Source organism: Terrapene carolina, unplaced genomic scaffold (assembly GCF_002925995.2).
Source record: "Terrapene carolina triunguis isolate 2854851 unplaced genomic scaffold, T_m_triunguis-2.0 Scaffold21, whole genome shotgun sequence".
Taxonomy (NCBI): Eukaryota; Metazoa; Chordata; order Testudines; family Emydidae; genus Terrapene; species Terrapene triunguis.
The window spans coordinates 40,277,826-40,304,369 of NW_020664372.1; the positions used below are offsets into that span (position 1 = coordinate 40,277,826).

Sequence of the window (26,544 nt, forward strand, 5' to 3'; positions counted from 1 at the left end):
GTACTCCGCACCCACCGGCAGCCAAGCTACCCCCATCCCTGTCGTCCCCTCCTCCTCCCCCATGCATGCCATGTCCCTGCTTCTCCCCGTCCCTCCCAGGGCTTCCCTCCTCCTGTCAAACAGGTGGCGCTTAGAACTTTCCAGGAGGGAGGGGGAGGAGCAGGGAGGGGCACACTCAGGGGAGGAGGTGGAGAAGAGGCATGGCAGGCGCAGGGACTTGGGGGAAGGGGGTGGAATGGGGGCAGGGTGAGGGTAGGGCAGGGGCTGGAAGAGGCAGGGTTCCCCCCCACTCTGACATCTGGGGTACAGATATGGGGACCCACCTGAAAGACCCCTAAATTTATATTCTACCAGCTTAGGTTAAAACTTCCCCAAGGCACAAATTCCTTTCCTTGTCCTTGGACAGTATTGCTGCCACCACCAAGTGATTTACACAAAAATTCAGGGAAGGGTCACTTGAAATCCCTATGGCCCCCAAATATCCTGATGGCCAGTCGAAGTTCTTATGGACATGACAAAGTTTGTTTTCCACAGATAAATCCTTGATGGCTCATAACTTTAAATCCTTGCTTCAACTGCCAGTGCGCAACTCTCATACTCATGTCAAGCATACCGCATTTATACTGGGCCCATATGGCCTATAGCATATTACAGCATATGCATCACAACAGTCCCCCTTTTGATACAATCAATGTTACTAATCATGTATCACTTTTATAATTTTGCAAGCTGCTCAGCTTTATATATTACCTGTTCCAAAACTCCTTGTCGTTTTCTTATTTGACAGTACAAACACAGCATGACAAAGATTAGTAGAATCATTAACATGAACAATACAACAGGATGCAATGCCACATTCAGGAAGGCCGTGGCACTGGGAGACCATCCCTTAAAGACATTGTACCAATGGTGGACTGTCAATTCTTCCCCTTCTTTTCCTAATTTTAATATTTGATCATTATGCAACAAGATACTTATCTTTCCCAACTGGGCAGATTTAGATACATCAGGGGTCAGCAACCTCTGGCATGTGGCTCGCCAGGGTAAGCACCCTGGCGGGCTGGGCCAGTTTGTTTACCTGCCTCGTCGGCAGGTTCGGCCGATCGCAGCTCCCACTGGCTGCGGTTCGCCACTCCAGGTCAATGGGGGCTGCGGGAAGCCGCGGCCAGCACATTCCCTCGGCCTGCGCTGCTTCCCGCAGCCCCCATTGACCTGGAGTGGCGAACTGCGGCCAGTGGGAGCTGCGATCGGCCGAACCTGCCGATGTGGCAGGTAAACAAACTGGCCCGGCCCGCCAGGGTGCTTACCCTGGCGAGCTGCGTGCCACAGGTTGCCAACCCCTGAGATACATTCTTTGCATATTGCTTTATTTTTTCACTTTTATCAACCAATTCCTCCCATTGTTCCCAATGTACCCCTAAAATGAAAGGACCAGACCACATCTTTTGGTTCCCCAATGATTTCCTTTTTTAAGAATAAGGGTCCCCAAAACAATTCCTTCAATAATAACCTCTGTTACATTACATTTGCATGACTCAATTGGACCTTTTTCTGTAATATCTCCCCAAAATATATATTTTTCAGTGGTTACAACACAAATGCGCCCATTGCCTACAGCAAACACTCTTGTGCCATTAGGGGCTAAATACTGTATTATACATTGTCCACTTGAATGGTTTAGATGACATCCCTCTAAAGACCAAGTTAGCTGTGGGCACACTCATTTATTTTGCCCCCACTCCTCACAACGTTTTATCAATTCCACCAATTTATAGCCCCCCTCTTCTGGGATCAAATGTCTTCCACTTATTTCTATTTGCCATAATTCTCCGTTAATAATCTTCAGCAGCACCCAGGCACTGCCGTTCTTTTCTTTTTTCCAAGTGTTATGTGATAGCATCCTACCCTTCCAACCCCTTTTACAGTGGTTTGAGTCCAATTAAACCCAAGGTTTTTTTCCCATCTTATAATTTGTTGTTTCTATATATGGGAGTCTTTGAACCATTCAAAGGGCCATTCCCCATTACTCAGTATATGGACTATCCTCTCTATACACTGTATCCCATAAGCTTGCATCTGTACACATCGTATTGCTAACACAGTCTCGTTATTAATTTCTGACACACTCAATAAACTTGCATTTAAAGATGTTTCCAAGGCTTGTATTTGTTTTAGTTGGAGCACTACATTCCTTATTCCTTGCTCCGATAATGTGCCAAAATTTTGTATTACATGCATCTGTTTAGCTCCCAAAAATCTCACCCAAGACATTTTCCCTCATAACGTCTCAATATCAATCAAATTCCACCCCCCAACCCCAGCACCAATGCCTCCCACAGTATATTCTCCTATACCTCTTTTACTTCTTTTAGCTCCATCTCCCCATTGTTATTGCCATGCTAGTAATAGAGGCAAGGCATATGGCTTATACTCTAATTGCGACTCCTCCAGCCAAATCATTTGGGCCACAATAATTGGGGCTTCAATTACGTCCCCCCTTCTATATGGATGTTCATCCACCATGATTCTTGGTGCGGTTTTATTTACTGATATTTGATTAAGAAACACGAAATACCTACCATATCCCCAAAAGTATATTCCCCTATCGATTTTCCTGCAACAGCTTAATTTCACCATTATGGAAGAATTTACCATAGCATCATAGAGCCACACTTTGAGAGACGATGACTCATTCCATCCCACATGGACATTAGCCAATTCTTTTTCATAAATCACATCCCAAGTAGTTACATTAAATCCCAAATTCCAAAAAGTGCAATTCAAGATGCTTATATTCAGGTTATTTTCATTATAACTAAATTTAAACATCAACCAGCCCTCCCCTTTTATAATATAAAAATACCTCCATTGCTTCTCCAAGTCCTCTGGTTTTAAATATTCCCATGTTAAATTCTTACCATTTTCCCATCATATTTCAAAGTTCCCCTCAAAAGGTTTCCCCTCACATCAGTCTTTGTTTGGTCCCGCTTTCTCCATCATGTCCCATGGATAGTTGAATGTATTATGCCCTTTAATCCATACCTCCATTTTAGAGGTGCTCCTATGTGTATATCCTTGCACCCCTAAACTTCCTCAGATAGTCACAAAACATAAAAAACAGAAGCCATATCCCCGCCCTTCGGGGGAGGGGTGGGGGGGAGAATATGGCTTTCCTGTTTTTCCCAAATCATTGCTGACAGTGTTAGAACTTTTACTTCAAAATCAATTTTAATTCCCAGCAAACTTTCCCTTTTTCTGGTTCCACTTTTGCACCCCTCTTGTGTTGAGGTCATGGTCATTATTCCACAAGAATAACGTCCAGTGCCTCTGACTATACCACTCCAAGTGCTTATGTTAAGCCTTTGCTAAACTCTTCTGTCTTCGCTCGAGTTCTGGTATTCTTCTTCCTAAAATGCAATTCGCGCAACACAATTTCCCCCCCAGACAAATAATGCAAAGCAAAGTGAGCATAAGCAGCAAGCCAATTGCAAAAGTCATAGCACCGTACCCACACTCCCAATCCAGGATCTGTTCGGGATATCCTCCAATGCAGTTGGACATTCCCCTTTTATTTCTGTAAAACAAACCAAAAGGTTATCTAATCTTTGCGCCATAACTTTAATTGTGGTGTGTACCCATTTCCCCTTTTTTCCCTGATTAATTTGCACTACAGTGGGGGAAATTTTATTCATAATTGAAAATGGTCCAACCCATTTTGATTCCAAGACATGATCTTTTGGTGTCAGCCTCAGATACATCACCTTATCTCCTATGTTCCACAATTTCGTATCTTGAATGGCTCGTGAGTCCACATATTCTCTTGCTTTCTCAACTGCATCTGTTAACCTAAATTCCATTTTCTTAAATTCAGTCGGTAACTCTTTAACCCATTGGGTAACCGATACTTCCTCTACTTCTCCTGGATACAGTAGAGGGCTCCACAGTCTCATAGGACCTCTGAAGAGAATTTGGTACAGCTGGTACCCTGTACCTAACCGATCACTACTTCGAATTGCCGCCAACACCAATGGTAATGTCTCATCCCAATCTTTACAAGTCTCCTGTACCACCTTTCGTAGAGTTTGCTTAATTGTTTGATTCATTCTCTTTACTGATCCTGATGATTGAGGATGGTAAGGAATGTTTAACTGCTGCTTTATTCCTAAAACTTTCAATAAGCTTTTCACTACTTCCCCCACAAAATGCAGTCCATTATCTGAATCAATTACTCTCAATACCTCACTGCATACCTGCTAAAAACAACATCCCATAGTTTCTTAGCGGTTGTCTCTGCAGTATGGTTCCAGGTAGGAATCGCCTCCACCCATCCGGAAAAAGAATCCACCACCACCAGAAAATACTGATTTCCTCTGGAAGTTTTCGACAACTTATCAATATAGTCCATTTGTATCCTACTTCATGCCCTACAATTCTCTGATGTAACAATGGCCCTGCACTAGATGTTCTATTGCTGTCTGCCACGCATTTTATACAAGTTTTAACAAATCTTCCCATACTCTAGGCCAAATTCCAATTTGTTTTACCTTAAAAAGCATATTCTCTATTCCTTGATGTGCCATGGAGTGGCAGACAAAAAAATGCAAAGCGAAGAAATTATTAATTGGGTGCCCACTTTACCTCTCCTGTCTTTTTGTTCACTGCGTACAGTGAACCTATTTCCATTCTCTGTTCCCAATAGCAGCAGGCTGGGAATAGATGGTGTTCTCCTGGAATGTGGTATATCACTTAAACTCCTACCTTAAGTAGACCATGATTTCTAGGTAGATCATACCATACATTGACTTTTGCTGCTATATGTGTTAACCCTTCTTGTATAATATCCATCAAAATAACAGTAATGACAAGATAAACAACACCCACAACATAATTTTTGTTTTCTAGGTTGTTCTGCTGGCACCAGCTTGCCTGTAGAGTGTCTGAAAAATAAAAAACTTTTCCTAGCCCCCCCTCCCTTGGGGGGGACAGATTATTGCTTAAAAATCTCTCCCTTTTACAAATCTCCTTGCTGGTTGCAAAAAAAACCACACCAGAAGAATTACCTCTATACTTTCCTGTGATTTGCTCTATCGACAGGCCAGATTTCAATGACTTCTACCCTTAAAGAAAAGGGTGAATTATCCCACTGTTCATTTATGAAATTCATGAGGTGGTGTACCTCAGTTTTCCTTCTTGTACTGCAGACCAGGTTTGTAATGGCTTCCCTGCTGTGCCAAGCTTTAAGTTTATTCACAGGTAATAGCTGAGAGTATTATTATGAGATCTCTGAACATGAGATTTATTTTCAATTGCCATTTTTAGCATGCTTAAAATTCTTCCTCCAAAATCACACACATCCATTGTTACAAGGTTACTCACTAGCATTTATTTCAAGGTTTAACATTGTGACAGTCTAATTACTTAGAGCCACTTCAAGGCTTGGTGTTTCTGAGGCCTGGTCTACACTAACACCCCAATTCGATCTAAGGTACGCAACTTCAGCTACGTGAATAACGTAGCTGAAGTCGACATACCTTAGTTCGAATTTACCGCGGTTCAGACGCGGTCCACACGCGGCAGGCAGGCTCCCCCGTCGACTCTGCGGTACTCCTCTCGCTGAGGTGGAGTACCGCAGTCGACGGCGAGCACTTCCTGGTTCGATTTATCGTGTCCAGACCAGACGCGATAAATCGAACCAGGAAGTTCGATTGCCAGCCGTCGAACTACCGCGGTAGTGTAGACCTGGCCTGACATTGCTTCTTTTGTACATTTCACCCCTGCTCTTGCTTCAGAGGTACACTCTCTTAACTTTGTGCACCCTTCCTGCAGTACTTAGCTGCTATTTATTACCAAAATAATAAAAAAAGGATCCAGAATCTCTCTCCATTTTTCCAGTTGTGGCTGCCTCTGCCATGGCCGCATTCTTTGGTCTTCATTTAAAAAGATATTAAACTTTATAAACACATGGAATTATCCAAAGGGTTAAATGCTAAATACCAAAGCCACATCATACTAGCTGGCCATGTCTGGCAAAAGAGTCTGTCAGTGTTGCAACTTTGGATGTGAGATTCAAATGGAGTTTTAGTGGCATCATTTTTTTATTTAAAGACAAAATAAAACAAACCCAAATTATCTTAAACCTACAAACAGGATTTTACAAACCATGAGTGTTGGTTTAGGTCCTTAAAACCTTGCATAGTTACACAAAAATATGTACACACACAAATTCTTTTTTACCTAATATCCCTTGCACTGCTCTAATTATTTTTTCATAATACTGTACCCAGATTACTTTCCCATTTTGTATAATCGAAGGCAGTCACGTTAAGTTCCAGTAAATAACTGTGTGTGTATATGTGTATAAACACACACACACACACCCTAGTGATTTTGATTACAAACTATTCCTGTGAGAAAAGGGCCCATTTCCCTCAGAATAATTGTAAAGATTTCTGGGGATAACACATAGTGGTAGCAGTAGCCACTCTACCTAACCCCCTTGTATAATTTGTTTAACTACCACGGTTCCACTCAATGTGACTGTACTGAATTGCACATATATTTATATTTACATAACTGGGTTTTATTATTAAACCAAGAATGCCCTTTTTATAACACCACAACTGTAACTTTTTAACATTTTCACAACTCCTAAGTGTTTACTTCCCTACAAAGTCTGTAGTATTAATTTTTGCAAAAGCTACTTGTAACTCTTCACTTATTTTAAATCACTTACTTCTGCATTCAATTCTTTAAGGTGCAATACAGCTGCCTTACCCTGTGCTTTTTTTTTTTTTTTTTTTTTTTTTTTTTTTTTTTTTTTTTTTTTTTTATTTTTTTTTTTTTTTTTTTTTTTTTTTTTTTTTTTTTTTTTTTTTTTTGGTTTTTGTTTGCACCTCAGTTGATTTGCAGAAGTACTATTCTCTGTTGCAATTAATTATTTCTGAGCAACTTCACTCTCCCTTTTTCACTTCAAAACATTTTTTTCCCCTTCACTCCGACCAAGTTGCAGCTTCTGTCTCTTAAGGTGGTCTGTTAACTTTGCTTCTGACTCCAAACCCTGTTGTGCCAAGTTATCTTTAACCACCCCTAACTCTAGTTTACAACCCTCCAGTTGCCTTTACTGGAGTAGCACCAAACTAAAGAATTACTGGCAGTCTCCCATAATGCTGCCTTTACCCTAAACCTCTTACAAGTGGACTTCAGTGCCTCCTTTCCTTCTCCCTCTCCCCTGGTTTTTGTCACACAGACAGAGAGCAGAAGACCAGAAATCCAAAGTGCAAACAATGCAATGTTTATTGGGGTTAATTCCAAGCACATATATTCATAGCTCTACACGCTGGCAGAGTCTGTTCCCCAGTATTCCGTTCCCAGCTCTGATGCCACAGAGTCTTGCCAGTGTCCCCATTCCATCCTTCTCTTTTCCAGTTCTCTATTTTGTTTTCCCAGCTGTTCCAACTGAGTCTGCATTACTTGTGCTTGCCATACTTCCTTCTCTAAACTTTCCTGGCAAATTTTAAGACTTTCTTGCAGGGTCTGTAGCCCTGCACATGCCTCCCCCTTGTATTCAATTACTTTTTTCGTAGCCCACAACCATATCACAGCTGCCTGCTTCTTGCTGGCATTAGGCTTGTATAGCTGTACATACATTAGAAAACATGTTTGAGAAGTATCAATTATCACATCAGGTTCCAGTGCACCCTCCCTCCAAGGGCAGGTCCCTAATGCAATAATCTCCTTCCCTAACATAGAAGGGGCTTTAACTTTAATCCATTGGGGTGCCTCCTCTACCCTTTTACGCTTTTTAAACATTATCTGAATAACCTCACACGGTATCTCCCCACGCACTCTCACTCACTTAACTACTTAATGTAACACGTTCCCAAAACTCCACGCAGTATCTCCCCATGCATACTTTTAATCTCACAAATCCCACAAATAAGGAGTCACCCTTTAGTCTCCCCCAACACTGAGACCCCCGTCTCATAATCCAGCACTCCTTATATCTCTCCCCCACTTGCAATTCTCCATCAAGTGTTAGGCTCTGATAGAGGCCTCCCTACTGGATGCGGGAGCAGGCAGATACCGGACACAGTGTTGGTATATAATACTCTACATATTTTTGTTGATTACAATATAAACCTCACTCACTCCACAATCACACTTCTTTCATACTACACCAGAATCTGAAGATCCAAAGGAAATCCCGATGGCCAGTCGAAATTCAGTCCGATCACAAGGCGTGGGGAGCCCCACATTACACGCCTCTTCTTTTCCATGATTTTGGTGTCTGACTCCAACTTAGCTATAGCAACAACCTTTTTTATAGACCAGTCCATCGCATCATTAGCTCTTTTTCTGTTTACTAAACCTTTCATCCATAACTCCAGAGGAGCAGGTCCGGGCAGGCCACCATAATCCAAGACATTCCATTTTCACTTATGGACATGACAAAGTTTGTTTTGCACAGATAATTCTTGACTGCTCATAACCTTAAATCCTTGCTTCAGCTGCCAGCACACAGCTCACATACTCACGTCAAGCATACAGCATTTATACGAGGTCCATATGGCCTATAGCATATTACAACATGTACATCACAACACAATCAGTAAGGACTCCGGTGGCACCTTAAAGACGAACAGATTTATTTGGGCATAAGCTTTCATGGGTAAAAAAAACTCACTTCTTCAGATGCATTGAGTGAAAATTACAGATGCAGGCATTATACAATGACACATGAAGAGAAGGGAGTTACCTCTTAACACAATCAGTCCTTTTCAAACTCAGCCATTTCCAAATTCTGTTCTCAGTAGGTTTGTATTATGGGGTACTAGCTTTTTTTTAAAAAATCCCTCATTAAAGTAATTGGTTACGTTTTGGTTGTCTCTCTTTGTTACTAGAATTCTTATCTATCAAAAAGTTGTGTCATTTTATTAGTGGAAATATACAGAATGTCAGTTTCTGAGATTCCTCTTCTTGCTGGAGGACTTTGACCTTTGGAGGATCTGGATAGGGATGCCAGAGGTGGCTGAAATCTGACTTGCAGGTCTCCCACTGTTCAGTCTGGGGGAAAAGGAATGGCAACGCTCAACTGGCCATTAAGGTTTAAAAGCTGCAGCTACAGTTTCAGCCTCCATTGATGCCACTGTCCAAGGTCTGATGAAAGTCCTCCAGCTAAGAGAGACTGGCACCCCATGTTACTGATGTAAAAATAGATTTTATTTATTTTAAGAAAAACACAAGGCTTTCTTTATATCTGAAGATGAAATCTTGGAAATGTTTTGATGGGCTGCCTCCCCCAGAGAAGCAGGGATTACTTGATTTGGAGGCATTTGGGAATTCTAGTTGTGTTAGTTCATGCTCAATGACAGTACGCCAGAGCATTTTGGACTCTCAAAGCTATAGTGTTAAAAGGAAGCCAATCGATGAAATTCCACTTTGTACCATTTGGCATTCCCCAGGAACCTGGCCAGTGGAACTGTATCGGCTCAGAAACTTGAGTATGAACTTTTGATGCTGTATATGGTAACTGAACTTGTACTCCTAGTCTTAACGCCTACCAAGTAATCTGAAATTTCTAGTAGGTTGCCTTGGCTCCACCATATTCTGTTAACTAGCCCCTGGATAAAACGGTTACTGACCTTCCGTAACTGTTGTTCTTTGAGATGTGTTGCTCATGTGCATTCCATGCTAGGTGTGCACGCACCATGTGCACAGTTGCCAGAGATTTTTTTCCCTTAGTGGTATCCATGGGGCTGGCCCTAGCACCTCCTGAAGCCCTGTGCCTATGCGCCTGTATAAGGGGTGCTGCCAGTCCCACACTTGCTCAGTTCCTTCTTGCCGGTAACTCTGACAGAGGGTAGGAGGCTGGGTAATGGAATGTACATGAGCAACATATCTCAAAGAGCAACAGTTATGAAATTTCAGTAATCATTTTTTCTTCTTTGAGTGCTTGCTCATGTCAATTCCATGCTAGGTGACTCAAGCAATATCTCTGAACGTGGGCTTGGAGTTCATGAACGTGCTGACTGCAACACTGCCCTCCCAAAAACTGGCATCATCATGGGCCTGTTGCGTGATGGCATTGTGGGATGCGAAGGCATAAATCAATGACCATGTCGCAGCCCTGTAAATGTCCTGGATTGGTGTCTGTGCGAGGAATGCTGCTGATGAAGCCTGGGCCCTTGTGGAATGGGCTGTCGTGATGGCTGGAGGCAGAACCTTCATAGCAAATCAGGATGCAGGCGGTTATCCAGGACGAGATGCTCTGGGATGACACCAGCAGACCTTTCATCCTGTTCACTACAAAGAGCTGTGTTGACTTTCGGAAGGGTTTGGTTCTTTCAACATAAAAGTACAGGGGCCATCTATGTCTATGGTATATAGTCAATGTTCCTCATCAGTTTTGTGACGCTTTGGGAAGAAGACAGGCAGAAAAGTGTCCTGATTGTGGTGGAAATGTGACACCAGCTTTGGTAGGAAGGCAGGGTGGGTATGTAGGTCAGTACCTGAGGCTCAGAGAAAAGGAAAAAACCTCAAAATAAACATATCCAATTGTGCAATGCTATAGATGGAAAATATTTCTTCCTGATAGCACGACCATTCCCACTCTATTCAAACAACAGTCTGGAGGTTTTATTACATTTCTCTTATCTTAAAATAGGGTGACCAGATATGCCGATTTTAGGGTCTTTTCTTATATAGGCTCCTATTACCCCTCACCCCCGTCCCAATTTTTCACATTTGCTGTCTGGTCACCCTATCTTAAAAATATGTATGTTAGAGAGAGAGGGATTTCATTGACTGATACAAATACAATTTACCTTATGTAAAATATACTGAGCATTTAGAAGCACAGTTCTTTGACCCAGTGATATAATTCCTTCCTTTTGTGCTGAACCTGAGAGCACACAAAGTTCATATTTCCCCATACCCACCTTTGATCATAGCCAATTACAAAAATGTATTGCTGCACTTGCTAGAATATCTATAATATAAACCATACGTATCAGACCCTGAGCAAGTTACTTTATTAAGCAGTATTAAAAAAGAATTGATCCTGCAAATCAATGCAGTGTCTTCTGTGAAGCTTCATGTATCTATAGTCAATACTTCTAGGGGTTGGATATGTTAATTTCAAACCAATTACAGATTTAATGTCAGGAGTCAGAGCTCTTCTTTTACATAGCCAACTTCTATCTGCATTGAGAGTCCCCCTTGTCACAGACCTCTAGGCAAGCAAACACACACACGCTTAACTATTTTTGCAAGTAGTTCCATTGTAATCATGGGGCCTTAAGCATTAGTTTCAGAGTGAAATAACTTTTTCTGGCTAATTTAGAAGACAACCAGTAGATCCACAGAAGGTCAGTATAGTATCCATACATTTAGATATTCAATATTTGATCTCCCAAATTTCACTACAGTTTTCCAGTTTTATCTGGCCTGCCCTACAGGTTGTCATTTCTCACATGACCAATGTGCACTTTGCAACTCTACTCTTCTCTTCATTTCAAAAGCATGATTTTTTCCTATCATTTACAAAAATACCAATTTCCTTCCACCTGTAATCCACTGAAAGCCAATACATTGACTAGTTCGTTGTTGTAAATCCCTGTATCTTAAACATATCCCAGGCCCTTGTGGTCCTCTCCAGTGCAGACTAATTTCTTAGCAGTTGTAGCCAGAACACTTTGGATAAGTATACACAGACTACTCTATTACAACCTGCAAACATTAAATCCTCCACTGTGCCAGGATAGGTCAATGAAAATCCTGCCTCCTTTTCTCAAAAAAGGTATCACTTCTAAAACTTGCCATCTCTCCTGGCCAGCAACCTCTGTGGGGTAGTTCTGGTCAACATCAGTCTCATTTGCTTAACAATACACCGCTGCTTCAAAAGGGTTATATTTTCCACAAAACTGTAAGAGGCTTTAGCAGTCATTATAATTTATGCAAGAGGAAATTATACCATCAGATCCCTGCAGTTTGCTTCAAAAATTGACTCAAAACAGTACTGGAAATTTATTAAAAATCAGCTGCAACTATGGCATATATTTTCTTAAAAAACAAACCAAAAAACCCCCCACACTTGCTCCATTAACTTAATACTTATACCTGACCAATATTAAACACACTGCCAGCACTTCTCATCAATTCTTAGACGTTAGGAGATGGAAGAGACTTATTCGATCACCTCGTCTGTCTTTATGCCAGGTCACTGACTGTTCAGTACAGTACATTTTGTAATGCTTCTAGTGAATCTTATTGGATTAGGTTGTATCATTTTACGCATGGATTTCCAGCCTTCATAGGTTTACTTTGTGCTCCTTGGTGCTTGCCTCATACCCCAAATTAGTATTATCAGTGAAGTAATTAACATTTTACATCTGTTTAATCCTTTGCCCCTCTTCCAGATCATTTAAAATATGTTTAGTTTTTAAGCATAATATTACTGATCACTGTGGCATCTTTCAGCTGAACTGCCTCCATCTTTCAAACTGTTCATATTCATCTAAAAATGTATTTGTTGGGAGCTGAAGATCTACAATTCAGAGTAAGATGAGCTTTTGCAGGATATGCATGGCAATGTCTGACTGTGCTTGGTGGCAGGGTGAAGTGGGTCTAACCTGGATGGACTGAGTAAGTTAGTGATAAAGAACAGATTAATGAACTGCATTTTTAACTACTGCAATTGTATCACCTAGGCTAAAGACATAAAATATCACTAACAAAACTCAGAATATAAATCTGGACTCAGTTAACATAAAAGATACCTGAATGTTCATTATACTTAATCTGCTTTAATACAGTTTTTTTTTCTAGAAACACACTGTTCAAAAAGGGTCTTAAAAGTGCCCTTTCAAAAGCTTATTTTTTCCCCAGAGGTTTCTGCTGTTTTCGGTGCTTCTTTTCTGCTGTCATCATTCTAACGTTGTCATTAATATAACACTGAAGGAATATTACTGTGTATCCTGCTGGCTAGCTATGCACAGTGGAATGAGAATTAATTAGCTTTCTTTAACCTGTGAATGCAATCCTGAAAGGCTTTCAGTGAAATCATCCATTTACCATGTACACAATCAGCATTCTAATAAAATCCACCAAGACAGCTTTCAAAATGGAGCTGCCCAGGGCCATTAAAGTGACATATGCCTCATCTTTCTGTGGTTTGAAAGGTGTTCAAGGCTGTTGGCAGCAAGTGTAGTTCTGAAGAAGTTGGACGTCTGGGTGGCATTCGGTATCTGACATTTTTCCAAAATTTTGTATTTGCTAAATAAGATTTCTCTGTGAAGTCTCCTTTCCATCTGATGGCCCCATGCTTTTGCTTAATGTATTTGATTGATTCTGGCATGTTCGTATAGTCCTTTATTTTCTCTAGCTCAATCAGAATAACTTTAATTCCATCCCGGACAAGAGCACTGTACACAGCCAGTTGCTGTTCGAAGATATCCTCTAATAAACTGCAACTTGATGATTCTGGTACTAATACAATTATAAGCCTTCTGCTCTGCTTAATGGTTTCATCAACAACATTGATCACAGCTGTAAAAGACACAAGAAATGATCAACTTTTAGCTCAGACAAAAGAATCTCTCTCCCCCCATTAAAAATAGATATTTACTTTTTCTTATGTCAGCATAATTAAAGTGGCAAACCCCCTCTAATATAGACACAGTTATACTGGTATAAAGTGTCTATGCCAGCATAGCATATTCCAGTAGAGAAGCAAAATAAGCTATACACATACTTTTACACAAGTATAATTGTGTCAACACTAGAGAGGTTTTTGGTGGCAAGAAAACCATACACCTTACCAACATAGCTATGCTGGTAACATTTTTAGATGTGCACTCTAGACCTTACTTTAATGATTCAGCTGATTTGTTTTTGTTCTTTGTAATTCATGCAAAATTACCTACCTTATAGTAACTGGAGGTTCTTCAAGATGTGTGGCCCCTATCTGTATTCTACTGTGGATACACATGTTTTGCATGCACCCAGAGCTGGAGAATTTTGAAAGCAGTGTCCGTTGGTCTGCACATGTGCCTTGGTTCACCTTGTGCCACCGACCGAGGAGATAAAGGGCGGGGTGGACTGACTGCCTCTGCAGTTCCTTCTCCACTGCAAATTACAGAAGATCCAAAGCAGAGGGGAAGGAGGGCAGGTAGAGGAACACAGATAGGGACCGCACATCTTGAAGCGATGCCAGAGATGCTGCTTGCCCTCTTGTGGAATGAGCTCTTACCCTAGGTGGGGGGTTGGGGGACGGGACAATTAAACAGTCAGATCCATTTTGAGATTCTTTGAGAGGATATAGTCTGATCCCAGTATGTCCAGTACCAAGGGTGGAGGTTTTTACTCAAGAGCAACCTTCTCTATCACTCTCCGCTGTAAGAGGGATTCCACTTTGTCTGAGAATCTTATCATGAGAGTGGCCCCCAAGAGGGGGTGAGGAAGGAGGTTTTGGAGGGGGGAGGGACAAACTCTATCGTACAGCCAGAATGGATGATGTTCAGCACCCATTTATCCATTGTACACCAGCTGTTGAAAAAGAGTGCTAGACAACCCCAAAAAGTGTGTTGGAGTGGGAGATGTTGGACTTAGCAGTCTGCAGATGCCAGATCGCAATCTGGTGTCAACAGCGCCCTAGACTTGTAGGCTTTCTTGTCATGGCTCTGAGACATAGGACTTACTAGGTTGTCTTGGGCTGAGCTTATAGACTTGCTCAGTTTAGACAGGGCTGAATCCAACTTCTTCAAAGTGGATTTGGAAGAGGACTTAGCCTAATGCTCATGAGAATGCTCCCTACTCTCCCAACAAGACCCCATCAAGAGATCTGTGGGGGTAGACTTCTTTGCTCCTGAGTCAGACTTCATGGCAGGAGGTGCACTCTTAGCAGAATCAGGCTGATGTATGCTGGGGGAGGGAGGGAATCCCCCAGCCTGGTCTGATTGCTGCCTCATGGCCTTTTCTATTAGGTGCTTCCTATGGCAAAGTTCCTGCCCTTGCCACGATGTGGACTCCCCCAAGGCAGCACACGCAGCATTGGTGATCGTCACTGCCTGAGAAGGATTGCAGGGAGGAAGCACAAATTTTGAAGCCCAGAGTTCTGGGCATAGTCCAGTACCCAAATTGGGATGGGGGGGGGGTGTTGCTCCCCAGGTCGGGAGAGACTAACTAAATAACCATAAAACACTAAAACTATCAGATAAAAACTAACATTCTAGAACTACAAAAACTATTGACAGATATCTATTAATAAATAAAAGAGAAAGCCAAAGCTTTGGACTCTAGAGATTCTGAGCTGGACCATGGTGAGAAGGATATGGAGAGGCAGTCGGTCCGCCTCGCCCTTTACCTCCTCAGTCAGAAGCACGAAGTGAACCTGGGTGCATGTGTGTGGACCAACAGACACTGCTTTCAAAGTTCTCTGGCTCCGGGTGTATGGAGTGAATGCATATCCACAGTGGACTACACATAGGGACCAGCACTCGAAGAAGAAAGTCTATTGCTAGTTTTCACTACCCCAGATGAAAATCATCAATTAAAAATGTTACTAAAAACAAATTCTCTCAATTTAAAGATTTCTTTCAGAAATATGAATTCTACAATTATAACTAGTAACAAAAAAATCCATTTGGCTTTGTATCCATATTTCAAAATCAATTACCTCAGAAGCATTTTTTATACTCTGTTTTAATATAAATGTAAATGTACAGTACAAAATAAGAGCAAGTTAACAATGAAAAACTGTCTTATCTATACTAAGCAAATGTGATAGTGCAGAACTATTAGAAAGAACACACATTCAGTACCAATTGGTTAGGTTTTATTGTACTAAAACCAATCAACTTCTTGATGTTCTATATCATACCAGATCTCTCTCTCTCTCTCTCTCTGAGATTACTAGCAGATTAGCCTTTCCTCCCTCCCAGAGCACTGCTCTTCCACTTTTCCTGGTCTTAAAGGTAACAAGAAAGAGTTGCTCCTATTATGCCAAAAACACTCTATTCCGAACTCTGCCCATAGACACGTTGCAGAGAGATTTAGGAGTAGAGTGCCAGCTAGTTGGAGATGTGTGAAGCACATGTATGGGAGCACAAGAAGTGGCACTCACATCTACAGGGCATGGGAAAAAGGTGGAGTATGTCATAGGGAAAGGTGAAAAGGGCAGGTGGAAGCAAACTTCACTGAACATTCTCAGAAAGAGGCAAAGGTACCCAAAATTTCAAGGGTTTGTCTGTATTGGGGGGCAAGTGGGGCCAGCAGTTAAGTTCCCCCTACAAACAAAACGGTGCAACTGAAGGATCCATGGAGGAGATGAAAAAATGAAAGGGAAACATGAGATGGGGGAGGAGGAAATAAAGAGGGAAAGGAAAATCAAATGGGAAATGAAAGAAAATGAGGAATCAGGGGAAGACTGCAGAGGAGGAACAACAGGACAAAAAACATTGACTAGAGAGAGAATAGAGAGAAAACCAGAGATGGGATAACAAAAATATGAAACCAATACAAGAATCAGATAGAAGAGGAGAGTATATCCTGCCAGGACCAATGCTTTTTGGTCCTGGCAGGATATACTTAGGACACAGTGCTAGAACCAGCCCTTCTTGAAGCACTGAGAATTCAGGGACTATGGGGAATGCTGCTAATACTTGATCGGAAGCGGGAATTAACAGAAGTTGGGTGTGAAGTCTTACATGAATTTTTCTTGGGAGAGGAACCCTGAACCTTCCCATTTCTAGATGTAGTATCCAAAACCTTTAGGCAAGCTACTCTCTTCCCTTGACCTCTCTCTACTGAAGTTCAGCTTGGAGATGCATTGGGTTTAGTTGCCAAGTGGCCTCCTCTCCTCCCACTAGTAGTTCCATTCCAACCTAGCTCCAATTTAAAATATTTCAGAGCATCTATATTCCCGAAAAAAGAACAGGAGTACTTGTGGCACCTTAGAGACTAACAAATTTATTAGAGCATAAGCTTTCGTGGGCTACAACCCACTTCTTCGGATGCATATTTGTTAGTCTCTAAGGTGCCACAAGTACTCCTGTTCTTTTTGCGGATACAGACTAACACGGCTGCTACTCTGAAACCTATATTCCCGAAATTACTATTATAAAAATTGGTGCCTTACTTTCCTGCCTTATGTCATGATGTGACCCATGGGACCATACTGATGTGAAACTTTCCTGCCCTGCTCTAGTATTCAAAGAGAATGATGAGAAAATTCACCCAGTTCTACTTTAAAGGCAATGAGAGAATACAATCATTTTTCATTTTACCTGTTCCTGGTAAATCATCTCTTCCAAGTATAAACAGATTATATCCACACTGTCTCTCTAAAACCTCAGGAAGCAGCTTTAGCACAAAGTTATCTGGTGCGTAGATGCAATCTACTTTGTTGATTTTTGGATACAACACATATGCATCATAGATCTTCCCATCTGAAACTGAACAAGATAGAAGCAGTGAGATTTGTAAGACAAAAATTATTTTAAAGGAATAAGAATATGTTCCCACCTTTTCTATTTCCCACCCTGATTTCTGTTTTAACATTGAGCCAGAAACTACCTTATCACATTATCACCTTGTCAGCTGCAGAAGTAGCTCTTGGTGACATCAGCCTTTCATTACAAGAACTGCTCTGCAGCTGTAAATATTTTGTAGTATGCATGTCTCGCAGTTAGAAATAGTTTCCCTGCAAAGCAGAGAGCAGATAAACCTGAAAAAGGTTTGTTTCTAGCAGATTTACATACCTGCTACACTACCTTCACTACCTACACAAGCCAACGTCTGGTAGCTTACATATATAAGGCATTTCACACCCTCTGTTCAAAGTGCATTTAAGCCCAGATTTTCAAATGGCAGACTTCTTTTTTTGTCGGAGCACATTTTGCACTTTCAAAGACTGCACACACATTTTTTTTCACCTTCAATGAATATTAGGTTCACATCTTACAGTTAAAATTATAATGTTTTCCAACAAGCACACTTTCTCCCATCCTGTTCCAATGCCTCATAGGAGTGCCATATCAATATCTACAAAAGTACCGCATTGTCCTCTTTTGAACCCCTCCATCTCTGTTATGATACTTACACTGGACAATGATTAGAACAGTGGTGTTCTGTGATCGCTGCTTATCACGCTAACCAGTATCATTCCATTGGTACCTTTGCATTCCCCTTGACTGTCTATCATATCCACCTGTTGTCTATGGAGTCTTAAATTGTAAACTATTCAGTGCAGAGATGGTCATAATTTTGCTATATGTTTGTATAGAGCCTAGCACAAGGGGTCTCTGGGCTTCTAGGTATTCCCACAATACAAATAAAAATGACACCACCAAGATGGCTGTACTGAAGTACTTCGGCATCTAAAAAAGGGGATTTGCACTCATAACTGACTTTGCGTAAAATACGTTGGAGAAGTTTGTGTCTGCAAAAAAAAGGACACTGAGTAGAAGCCCTTTTAAAAATCTGGTACTCAATCTTTTCATCATCCATATTGCAAACACAACGCAACACACAGATGGAAATTCCAAACAAGCTTGCTCATTCAGGGACATTTCCTGCATCTGCTCCCGCTTAAAAAGGCTACACAAAATAAATGTAGCTTCTTAGTCTCTTAAGAATTCTTAATGAATCCTGGGATTGTATGCCATGTACATTAGCTACATGGCTATACACACCTACCTTCTTTACTCAGAAAATGACGACAGGATTTTCGATACCAAAGCACAATGTCAATCTTGAAATACTTGTAGATTAATATGGCAACAACTATTACAAACACTGGTGCAAGGAGTCCTCCAATCAAGTATCCTTGAAAATTTCGAACTACATCAGCAAGGGAAAAATATGTAATATATTGAAATGGCAGCACTGGTGAAGTTAGGAACATTCAAACAAAACTGTGTAGAATTCTGAAATTAGAGCCCTTTTAAGCTGTCTAAAGACAGTTATAACTGTGTGAATAATCCATAATAAAAATCTGACATCTCCCTCCTCTTTTTCTGTTCATGAATTTTCTGCAAACTGATCGTGACTTTCTTGAATGTATTCATTATTCCAAATAATTGCTGACAAATAATTCTAGGTCTACAGCTTGTTTGTAAGCAGTTCATTGAAGGTATTCAATACTTGAAATTTATGCCATCTTGACTGGACAGGTGGGAACATGGAACGCTTTGGTTCTCTGGCTGGAGAAGCACCATTCTCAGAACCAGATGTCTGGCGTAAATTCAGAATTTGCTTTTCCATATGTATCCATCTGCCTTACCACTGATGTTTTGGTGAATAATCCTATCAGCAAATCTATAGTAACTTCTTTGACATTAATGAAGCTACTTCCAGATTTACAATGATCTTATAGCCCCTTTCCTGCCGATTATCCCAAATTTTCATACACCCTTAGTCTGTCCCTTTTCAAAGTGTTCCCCTCATCTCCTTTTTAAATTAACTCCTGACTACGAGAGCAGTTCAGAACATTATTAAGACTGAATGCCTGACCTGGCTGTCTTAATGCAATGTAGGCTGCAACTTCACCAGCATAACACACAAACTGATGTCCATAATCCTCCTGCTTCACTTCTGTGATGTTGAGCGTCACTGTAGATAATAAGTACCCATCTGGGAAAGAATCTTCTCTATCCAAAAAGGTAGTGAATAATTAAAATAATAAAAGCCACATTAGGCAGGTTTCTTCATTTGAAAACAAAACAGGACAATGGTTATATTTTATCTTCAGCAATGTCTGAAATGTGCCTTAATCTTTTCAAAACAGACAGATATCTGGAGTCTACGATTATATATTATCTGAATTACAGATGTATCTCGGAACTCCAGTCAAGAGCATGACCTCATGTGTAGACACATTGAGAGCTTCTGATGCTGTCTCCCAATCAAAATAGACTAGATTTACATACATCTAAGAATCTTATTCATGCTATCATTGCCAAGTGAAAGAGAAAGACATGAGGCAATTCTATATAGAGACAGTGCTGCCAACTCTCATATTTCAAACAATCAATTTGTAAGCATATAGAGGATAATACAGGGATAAGTAATAGCCAGCTTGGATTTGTCAAGAACAAACCACACCAAAAAACCCTAATTTCCTTCTTTGACAGGATTACTGGCAAAGTGGATAAGGGGAAAGCAGTAGACATAATTGAGTATGAGCTAACAATGTGATGCAGTTGTGAAAAAAGGCTAATATTCCAGGGTGCACCAACACGAGTGTTGTATGTAAGTGACAGGAGCTAATTGTTCCACGCTACTGGGCACTGGGGAGGCCTCAGCTGGAGTACTGTGTCCAGTTTTGGGAGCCACACTTTGAGAAAGATGTGGACAATTTGAAGAAAGTCCAGAGGAGAGCAACAAAAAACAATAAAAAGGTTTAGAAAACGACCTATGAAGAAAGGTTTAAAACAAAAAAACAAAAAAACACCTGGATATATTTAGCCTTGAGAAAATAAGACTGAGATGGGACCTGGTAGCAGTCTTCAAACACAGTCAGGGCTGTTACAAAGGGACACTGATCAATTGTACCCCTTGACCACTGAAGCTACAATAAGCAGTAATCGGCTTAACCTGCAGCAAAGGAGATTGAGGTTAGATAGTAGGAAAACTTTCTATCTGTACATTTAGGTAAGTACTGGGATAGGTTACCAAGGGAGGTTGTGGAATCCCCATCATTGGTTAATAACATGTTAGACAAAACACCTCTCTAGGATGGTCTAGGTCAGTGGTGGGCAAGCTGCCGGTCACATGCGGCCCGTCAGGGTAATCCGCTGGCAGGCCGCCAGATAGTTTGTTTACATTTGCATGGCCACCCACAGCTCCCATTGGCCAGGAACGGCAAACCGTGGCCACTGGGAGCTTCAGGCAGATGTGCAAATGTAAACAAACTGTCTGGCGGCCCACCAGCGGATTATCCTGATGGGCCGCAGGTTGCCCACCACTGGTCTAGGTCCTCCATCAGCATGGGGCGCTGCACTATATGACCTCTCCAGGTCCCTTCCCTTCGCTATATTTCTATGATTTTATTACAAAGTCTCATGATATTTGGCATTTTTCTGAAAGCCCCAGTTCACATAATTGAATACATTTCTTGAGAATCTCAGTCTTCACTTAAAAAGAAAAAAATTATAGCCCTCATAGCTGAAGAGAAAAGCTTAAAAATGTGACCCAAGTGCACCCCAAAAACCAAAAGGCATATAGAAAGAACCCCAACTCTACTTTTATAAATCTCATGTTTTTTGAGACAATTTTGCTATTTTGGAGGACCTAACTCATGATTTTTGAACTCTCAGGCTTGGCAAAACTGCTAGTATTCTATTTTCTAAAAAGCACATGAGGTTTCTATATGCAGCTGTTGGACAGATTTGCTTCAGTCATACACTTAACTTTCAGGAATATTTTTCTTGGGGTAGAGGGTAAAACCAATGCAGACTGGTGATGCTTGGGGGTTATATCCCCTGAGTGGTGCCATGCCCAGTGAACAGATTTTTTGTAAAGCAAAATGTTCCAAAGTACCCATGTTATTTTTTTCTCCTAGGTCTATTGAAGTTTCGTAGGATACTAGTTGTCCAAATTAGTCTCTAAGAAACACAGAATTAGGATCCTGCCTGGGAAGCAGAGAGAGGCATTATAATTACAAACACTAAGGATATTTTCATACACTGCAGTCAGTGATCAACTGATATACATTTTTATATGCAAGTATACTTACTGATTTCCCTCTTGGACTCTCCCCATAAACAAAAAATTGACTAAAGTATTATTGACTCTCCAGGATATTCCAATTGAATTATCTTTAAAACTTGATACGTTGCAGTCCACAACAACATTGGACCCTGAAAAATAGCATTAGAAAATGGCCATGAGATACCGTTTACTCTGCATAGTCATGAGATCCACTCATGTAAAGGAGCATGGGAAACATTAGCAACCAACACCAGTAAATATGTAAAGAGCAATCTGACAGAACAAAGGAGGCAGTTTGCAGAATTATGAAGCTTTAGCAGATCCCTAGTCAGACCATCAGCTGTTTGTTTTACAAGAGCTAACCTAGCAAATTATAAAGAGCCCAGTCAATTAATCCCTTCAGAGAATAAATATGTTAATTGTATTCTGAACAAAATGACCATAATTGCCTCTTAAATTTGACATATCTATGGATGAAATAATGTTCTCTCAGGTTTATGGCTTCAGTGCAAAGCTTGAAAAGGTCATAGCAGAAAATTAATAAAAGAACGAATACAAAACTCTTCCATCCACAACAATTAGGAGAGGTTTAAATATATCACAAACCTTGTCATTTTCTACATTTGGTCCAGATACAGCAGATCACTAAGATCTTTATCCTGCAAAAATTTTCTTGAAGTGTGCTGGACAGACTCTTATTGTAAAAGACATAACACCATATTTGTTGAAAGTAGAATTCCAGAACCACTTTTTATTATTGTTAGTATAGCACCAAAAGCGAACTAAATGCTTTTTCACACAAGTATGAAGACAAGGGGTACTCCTGGGGGAAGTCTGCGTCTAAAAGTTCTGTACACAATATTTTAAAATTCTGCAAAATTGTGCATGTTTTATTTGTCAACATAACACAATATAAACACACCAGTTTCAATTATTTTGGCAATTTATTTCAAAATACCTGTCAGCAAGTATGTCTGTAACAATACAGACAGAAAAAAGATTCAGGAAATGGTTTTTTTTTGACAAATAGGTTCCTTACTAGGCATACTAATACAGAACTTTGAGTAATTAATTTAAACTACAATACAGAACTGTATTTCTGCACCCCATGGAAGCAGTGCAAAGACGTGGGGGAGCAGGAAGGAGCCTCGGAGTGAACTTGGAGGGTTGTTGGGTGTGAGTGGGAGAAGTATGGAACAGTTTCTGTTGCGGGCAGGATTCTTAGGGAATTGGGGAGCCCCTCCCATGCAGACCCCAAGCCTCTCCTATTCAGACAGGCACATCTGCCCCCATCCCCATATAGCCCCAGACCCTCCTACCCCCCATCATATGGCCCTGGAGCCCCCTCCCATTCAGCCCCTGGCTCGATGCTGTCACCCCACTAGCTCCTGAGCCCACGTCCCAGCCTGTGCTCCCCATTAGCTCTTCTGGACCCCAGCCCATGACCCCCCCCAGAAACTCCATGTGCCCCACTCTAGCTTCACCCGCAGGCTGCTGTAATGAACGCAGCTGACTGCTAGATGTTAATGCCAGTCATCCAGCTGTTCTGGTTCCACAATGGCCTCTTGTGGGCAAAAGGCAGAACTGCAGAACTTCTTGGGCAGAATGTATTTTCTGTGGGAAATAAACTCTGCAGTGGACATGAATTCTGCACATGCACAGTGGAGCACAATTGCCTCAGGAGTAAAGGGTCTTGCCCCCAAAGAATTCATAAGCCAAACAGCATACAGGATATGAAGTGACAAAAGCAGTGAATTTTTTCTTGTTAATTATACAATTTTTGCATGATTTTATTTATGGTAAATATTTCAGTTTTTCCCATTTCTAGGCTTAAGGGTGACCCACAAAGGAAAACACAAATTTGTGCCTTTGTTGTTTCTTTTCAACAGACAAAGGTGACATGAAGTGAGGATTTAAGGGTCCCCCCCCTTTTTTTTTTTAACATTAGAAATTCACATCTTGCCTGCTTTATTTTCCCTGAGAGACTCTACGAATAATCGGAAAACTGGTAGAATTATGATATTCCAAATACCAAGCAAGGGAAATCTGATTAAGGCCCAATCCAGTAAACATGTGTGTGAAGTTACTCATGTGAATAAGTGTTTGCAGGATCAGGGCCCGAAAGGAATGGCATTTATCCAGGCTGTTTAAAACTCTTACGTTTGCTTTTGTTAACATCTATTTAGGTAAAACATCCTATAGAGCTTTGAAGATCTAATGGGGAAAAAAATCTGTTAAAGCTTTGACATTCCCCAGTTCTTCACTTAAGGGCTGAGAAAGATCACAATGCACATCTCAGTCTGCAAGCGAATCCCATTCCGAATCCCATTCTGTTCCTTCCTATTCTCCCCCTCCCCCCATCCCGCCTCCTCCCACACACACAAGGACAGGAAAGACTGGACAGTCTAAAAAGATACACAAATGCAGGTTTGGTTAAGATCATAAAAATGGCCATAATGGATCAGACCTATGGTCCATCTAACCCAGTATCCTGTCTTCCAAAAGCGGCCAGCACCAGATGCTTCAGAGGGAGAGAACAGAACTGGGCAATTATCAAGTCCAGTCCCAGCTTCTAGCAAGTTTTTATTTTAAAATTTGAAAACACATGCCAGGTTTTGTTTAGACATCTCAAAGCAGCAAAATCACTTATCCTTTCTTCCCAGCCCCCTTTTCAAGTCCCTTTTAAAGGCAAACCTTGGAAGGTGAAAAATGAGACACAATCAGGGTGGGAGCCCCTGGCATTTGGGGAAGAGACATAGATCCCCCACCCCAATTCATTAGAAAGTACTTAAGAACATAGGATTTGCCACACTGGATCAGATCTGAGGTCCATCTAGTATAGTACTCTACCTCTGACAGAAGTCAGTGCCAGATGCTTCAGAGGAAGGTACAAGAACCCTGTGGTAGGAAGATGTGAAATAAGCTGCCCTCCACATTAGGTCTCATCCTGATCTCTAATAGTTAGACATGGGCTAAAGCCCTGAAGCATGGGGTTTAATATCCCGTCCAAAATAAATCGTATCATTAATTGTAAAGTGTGGCTATCCTTTTTATCTCTATCAACATCCAAAACAGTTTTTGAACCTTGCTAAATTTTGGGATCAAAGACTTCCTGTCACAGCAAGTTCTACAATCTAATTACATGTTGTGCAAAAAGCACTTAGTTCCGCATCTGCCACCTTTTTACTTTAATCAAAAGACTTCTCATTGTGTTAGGAGACAAGAAGGGCAGAAGCTCCTACCTTCGATATAATTTATTATTGTATATACTTTTATCTATCTATCTATTGCTGCCCGTCAACATGGCATCTGAACATCTTCCACATGAAGTCAATAGCAGTAGCACAGTCCCAAGCAGACCATGCAGTCTCTGGCACTTTTCCCTTTTGGGGCCTGGTCTACACTGGGGGGGGGGAAGAAATCGATCTAAGATACGCAACTTCAGCTATGAGAATAGTGTAGCTGAAGTCGCCGTACCTTAGATCGACTTAGAATTACTTACTTCGCGTCCTCGCGGTGCAGGATCAATGGTCGCAGCTTCCCTGTTGACTTTGCTTCTGCCTCTCGCCGAGCTGGAGTTCAGCAGTCGACGGGAGAGCGATCGGGGATCGATTTATCGCGTCTACACTACACGCGATAAATCGATCCCCGATAGATCGATCGCTACCCGCCGATCTGGTGGGTAGTGTAGACGTACCCTGGGAATCAAAACTCTGCTTGGAGCAGGGTGGGGTTTGTTTGTGGGGAGGACGTCTATCATGTCCCTTCTTGTACATCTCCTTTCTAAGGTAAACAATCCAAATCTATTCAATCTTGCTTCATTAAGATTTTTTCCACATCCCTAATTGTTCTCATTGCCCTTTTCTGAACCTCCACTTTATCCTCCTCACTGCAAGTTACTCAATATTTATGTAGGATGGTCAAAAGATATCAAGTAGACCACTTTGCAGCTGCTACGTCAGCCATGTAAGGAGCCCAGCCAGATCCTCAGCCTTTTTAGCAATCCCAACAAGATTGACAGATAGATGAAGATCCCCCCCACCCCCTTTAAAAAAAATAAAAATAATATAAATGGAGGTTCAATGGAGGTTTGGGAAAATACAGGAAAGGTTTCCCAGACTCAAAAGTCTGAGGACCATAATAAAGGGGTTATGGATTGACAATGAGACAAAATACTCTCAATTTTTATAATGTGCTATGAGCCCATTTCTTACCAAGTTCCACTTCAATTGTATTGTTTCTTGGATAAAGAATTTCAGTTTTCTTCTTCAGTGGGGTCTCTAAAAATTAAAAAAAAAAAATGCATAAATACAAAATTTTATCAGACATAATCACAAGTAATGGCAAGGACATTTAGTACAGCACTAGTTTAGAAATAGCACTAACAGGCAGGAGTGGTTTATAGATGAACTGCAAAACAAGAACACACAACTTTTGCCTGAAGCCCTTACTGTTCCTTTGCAATAAAAAGAACCTCAACCCTTTTCAAAAAGTATTTTTCTATATGTTTGTTTTGCATTTGCTTGTTCTTTTCTTTCTGAAGAACTTCCATAAAAACCAACAAACCGACCGAGAAAAGAAGGGGAAGAGGTAAAACACATTAACAGTTACAGTATTCCAAAATATCAACAACCATTCACTCTCCCTGCTCCATCCCTATTTGTAGTGACCAGGATAACAGTTCCCTACTTAATCCAGACCAAAAAAAAAAAAAAAAAAAAAGAACTACATCAAGTTAAGTACCAGAAATACTTGCAAATACCTTAACAATATTAGTTTTGTAGAAAAATCAGAACCGTTTCCTTGTCAAATAGTTGTGCTTAATTTGTGATGGGT

The 26,544-nt window shown here is 41.0% G+C and overlaps 2 protein-coding genes across 6 annotated transcripts in view; both read right to left on the bottom strand.

The window, feature by feature from the left end:
- LOC112109609 (interleukin-1 receptor type 1-like) overlaps positions 1 to 4,103 on the bottom strand; it is a 37,198-nt gene extending 33,095 nt beyond the window's left edge. Inside the window, exon 1 of the mRNA XM_029913409.1 lies at positions 3,509 to 4,103. Within this exon, the coding sequence (XP_029769269.1) occupies positions 3,509 to 4,103 (595 nt within the window). The remainder of the gene's footprint in view (positions 1 to 3,508) is intronic.
- Positions 4,104 to 8,846: 4,743 nt separating this feature from the next.
- The window catches only part of LOC112109708 (interleukin-1 receptor-like 2), a 44,089-nt gene continuing 26,391 nt past the window's right edge, over positions 8,847 to 26,544 (bottom strand). For all 5 annotated transcript variants that reach the window (XM_024204318.2, XM_024204302.2, XM_024204327.3 and 2 more), the window contains 6 exons: positions 25,923 to 25,988; positions 21,734 to 21,857; positions 19,510 to 19,646; positions 18,694 to 18,837; positions 17,283 to 17,450; positions 8,847 to 13,545 (listed from right to left, as the gene is read on the bottom strand). In XM_024204318.2, coding sequence (XP_024060086.1) covers positions 13,157 to 13,545; positions 17,283 to 17,450; positions 18,694 to 18,837; positions 19,510 to 19,646; positions 21,734 to 21,857; positions 25,923 to 25,988 — 1,028 coding nt within the window. In that variant the 3' untranslated portion in view covers positions 8,847 to 13,156. The remainder of the gene's footprint in view (positions 13,546 to 17,282; positions 17,451 to 18,693; positions 18,838 to 19,509; positions 19,647 to 21,733; positions 21,858 to 25,922; positions 25,989 to 26,544) is intronic.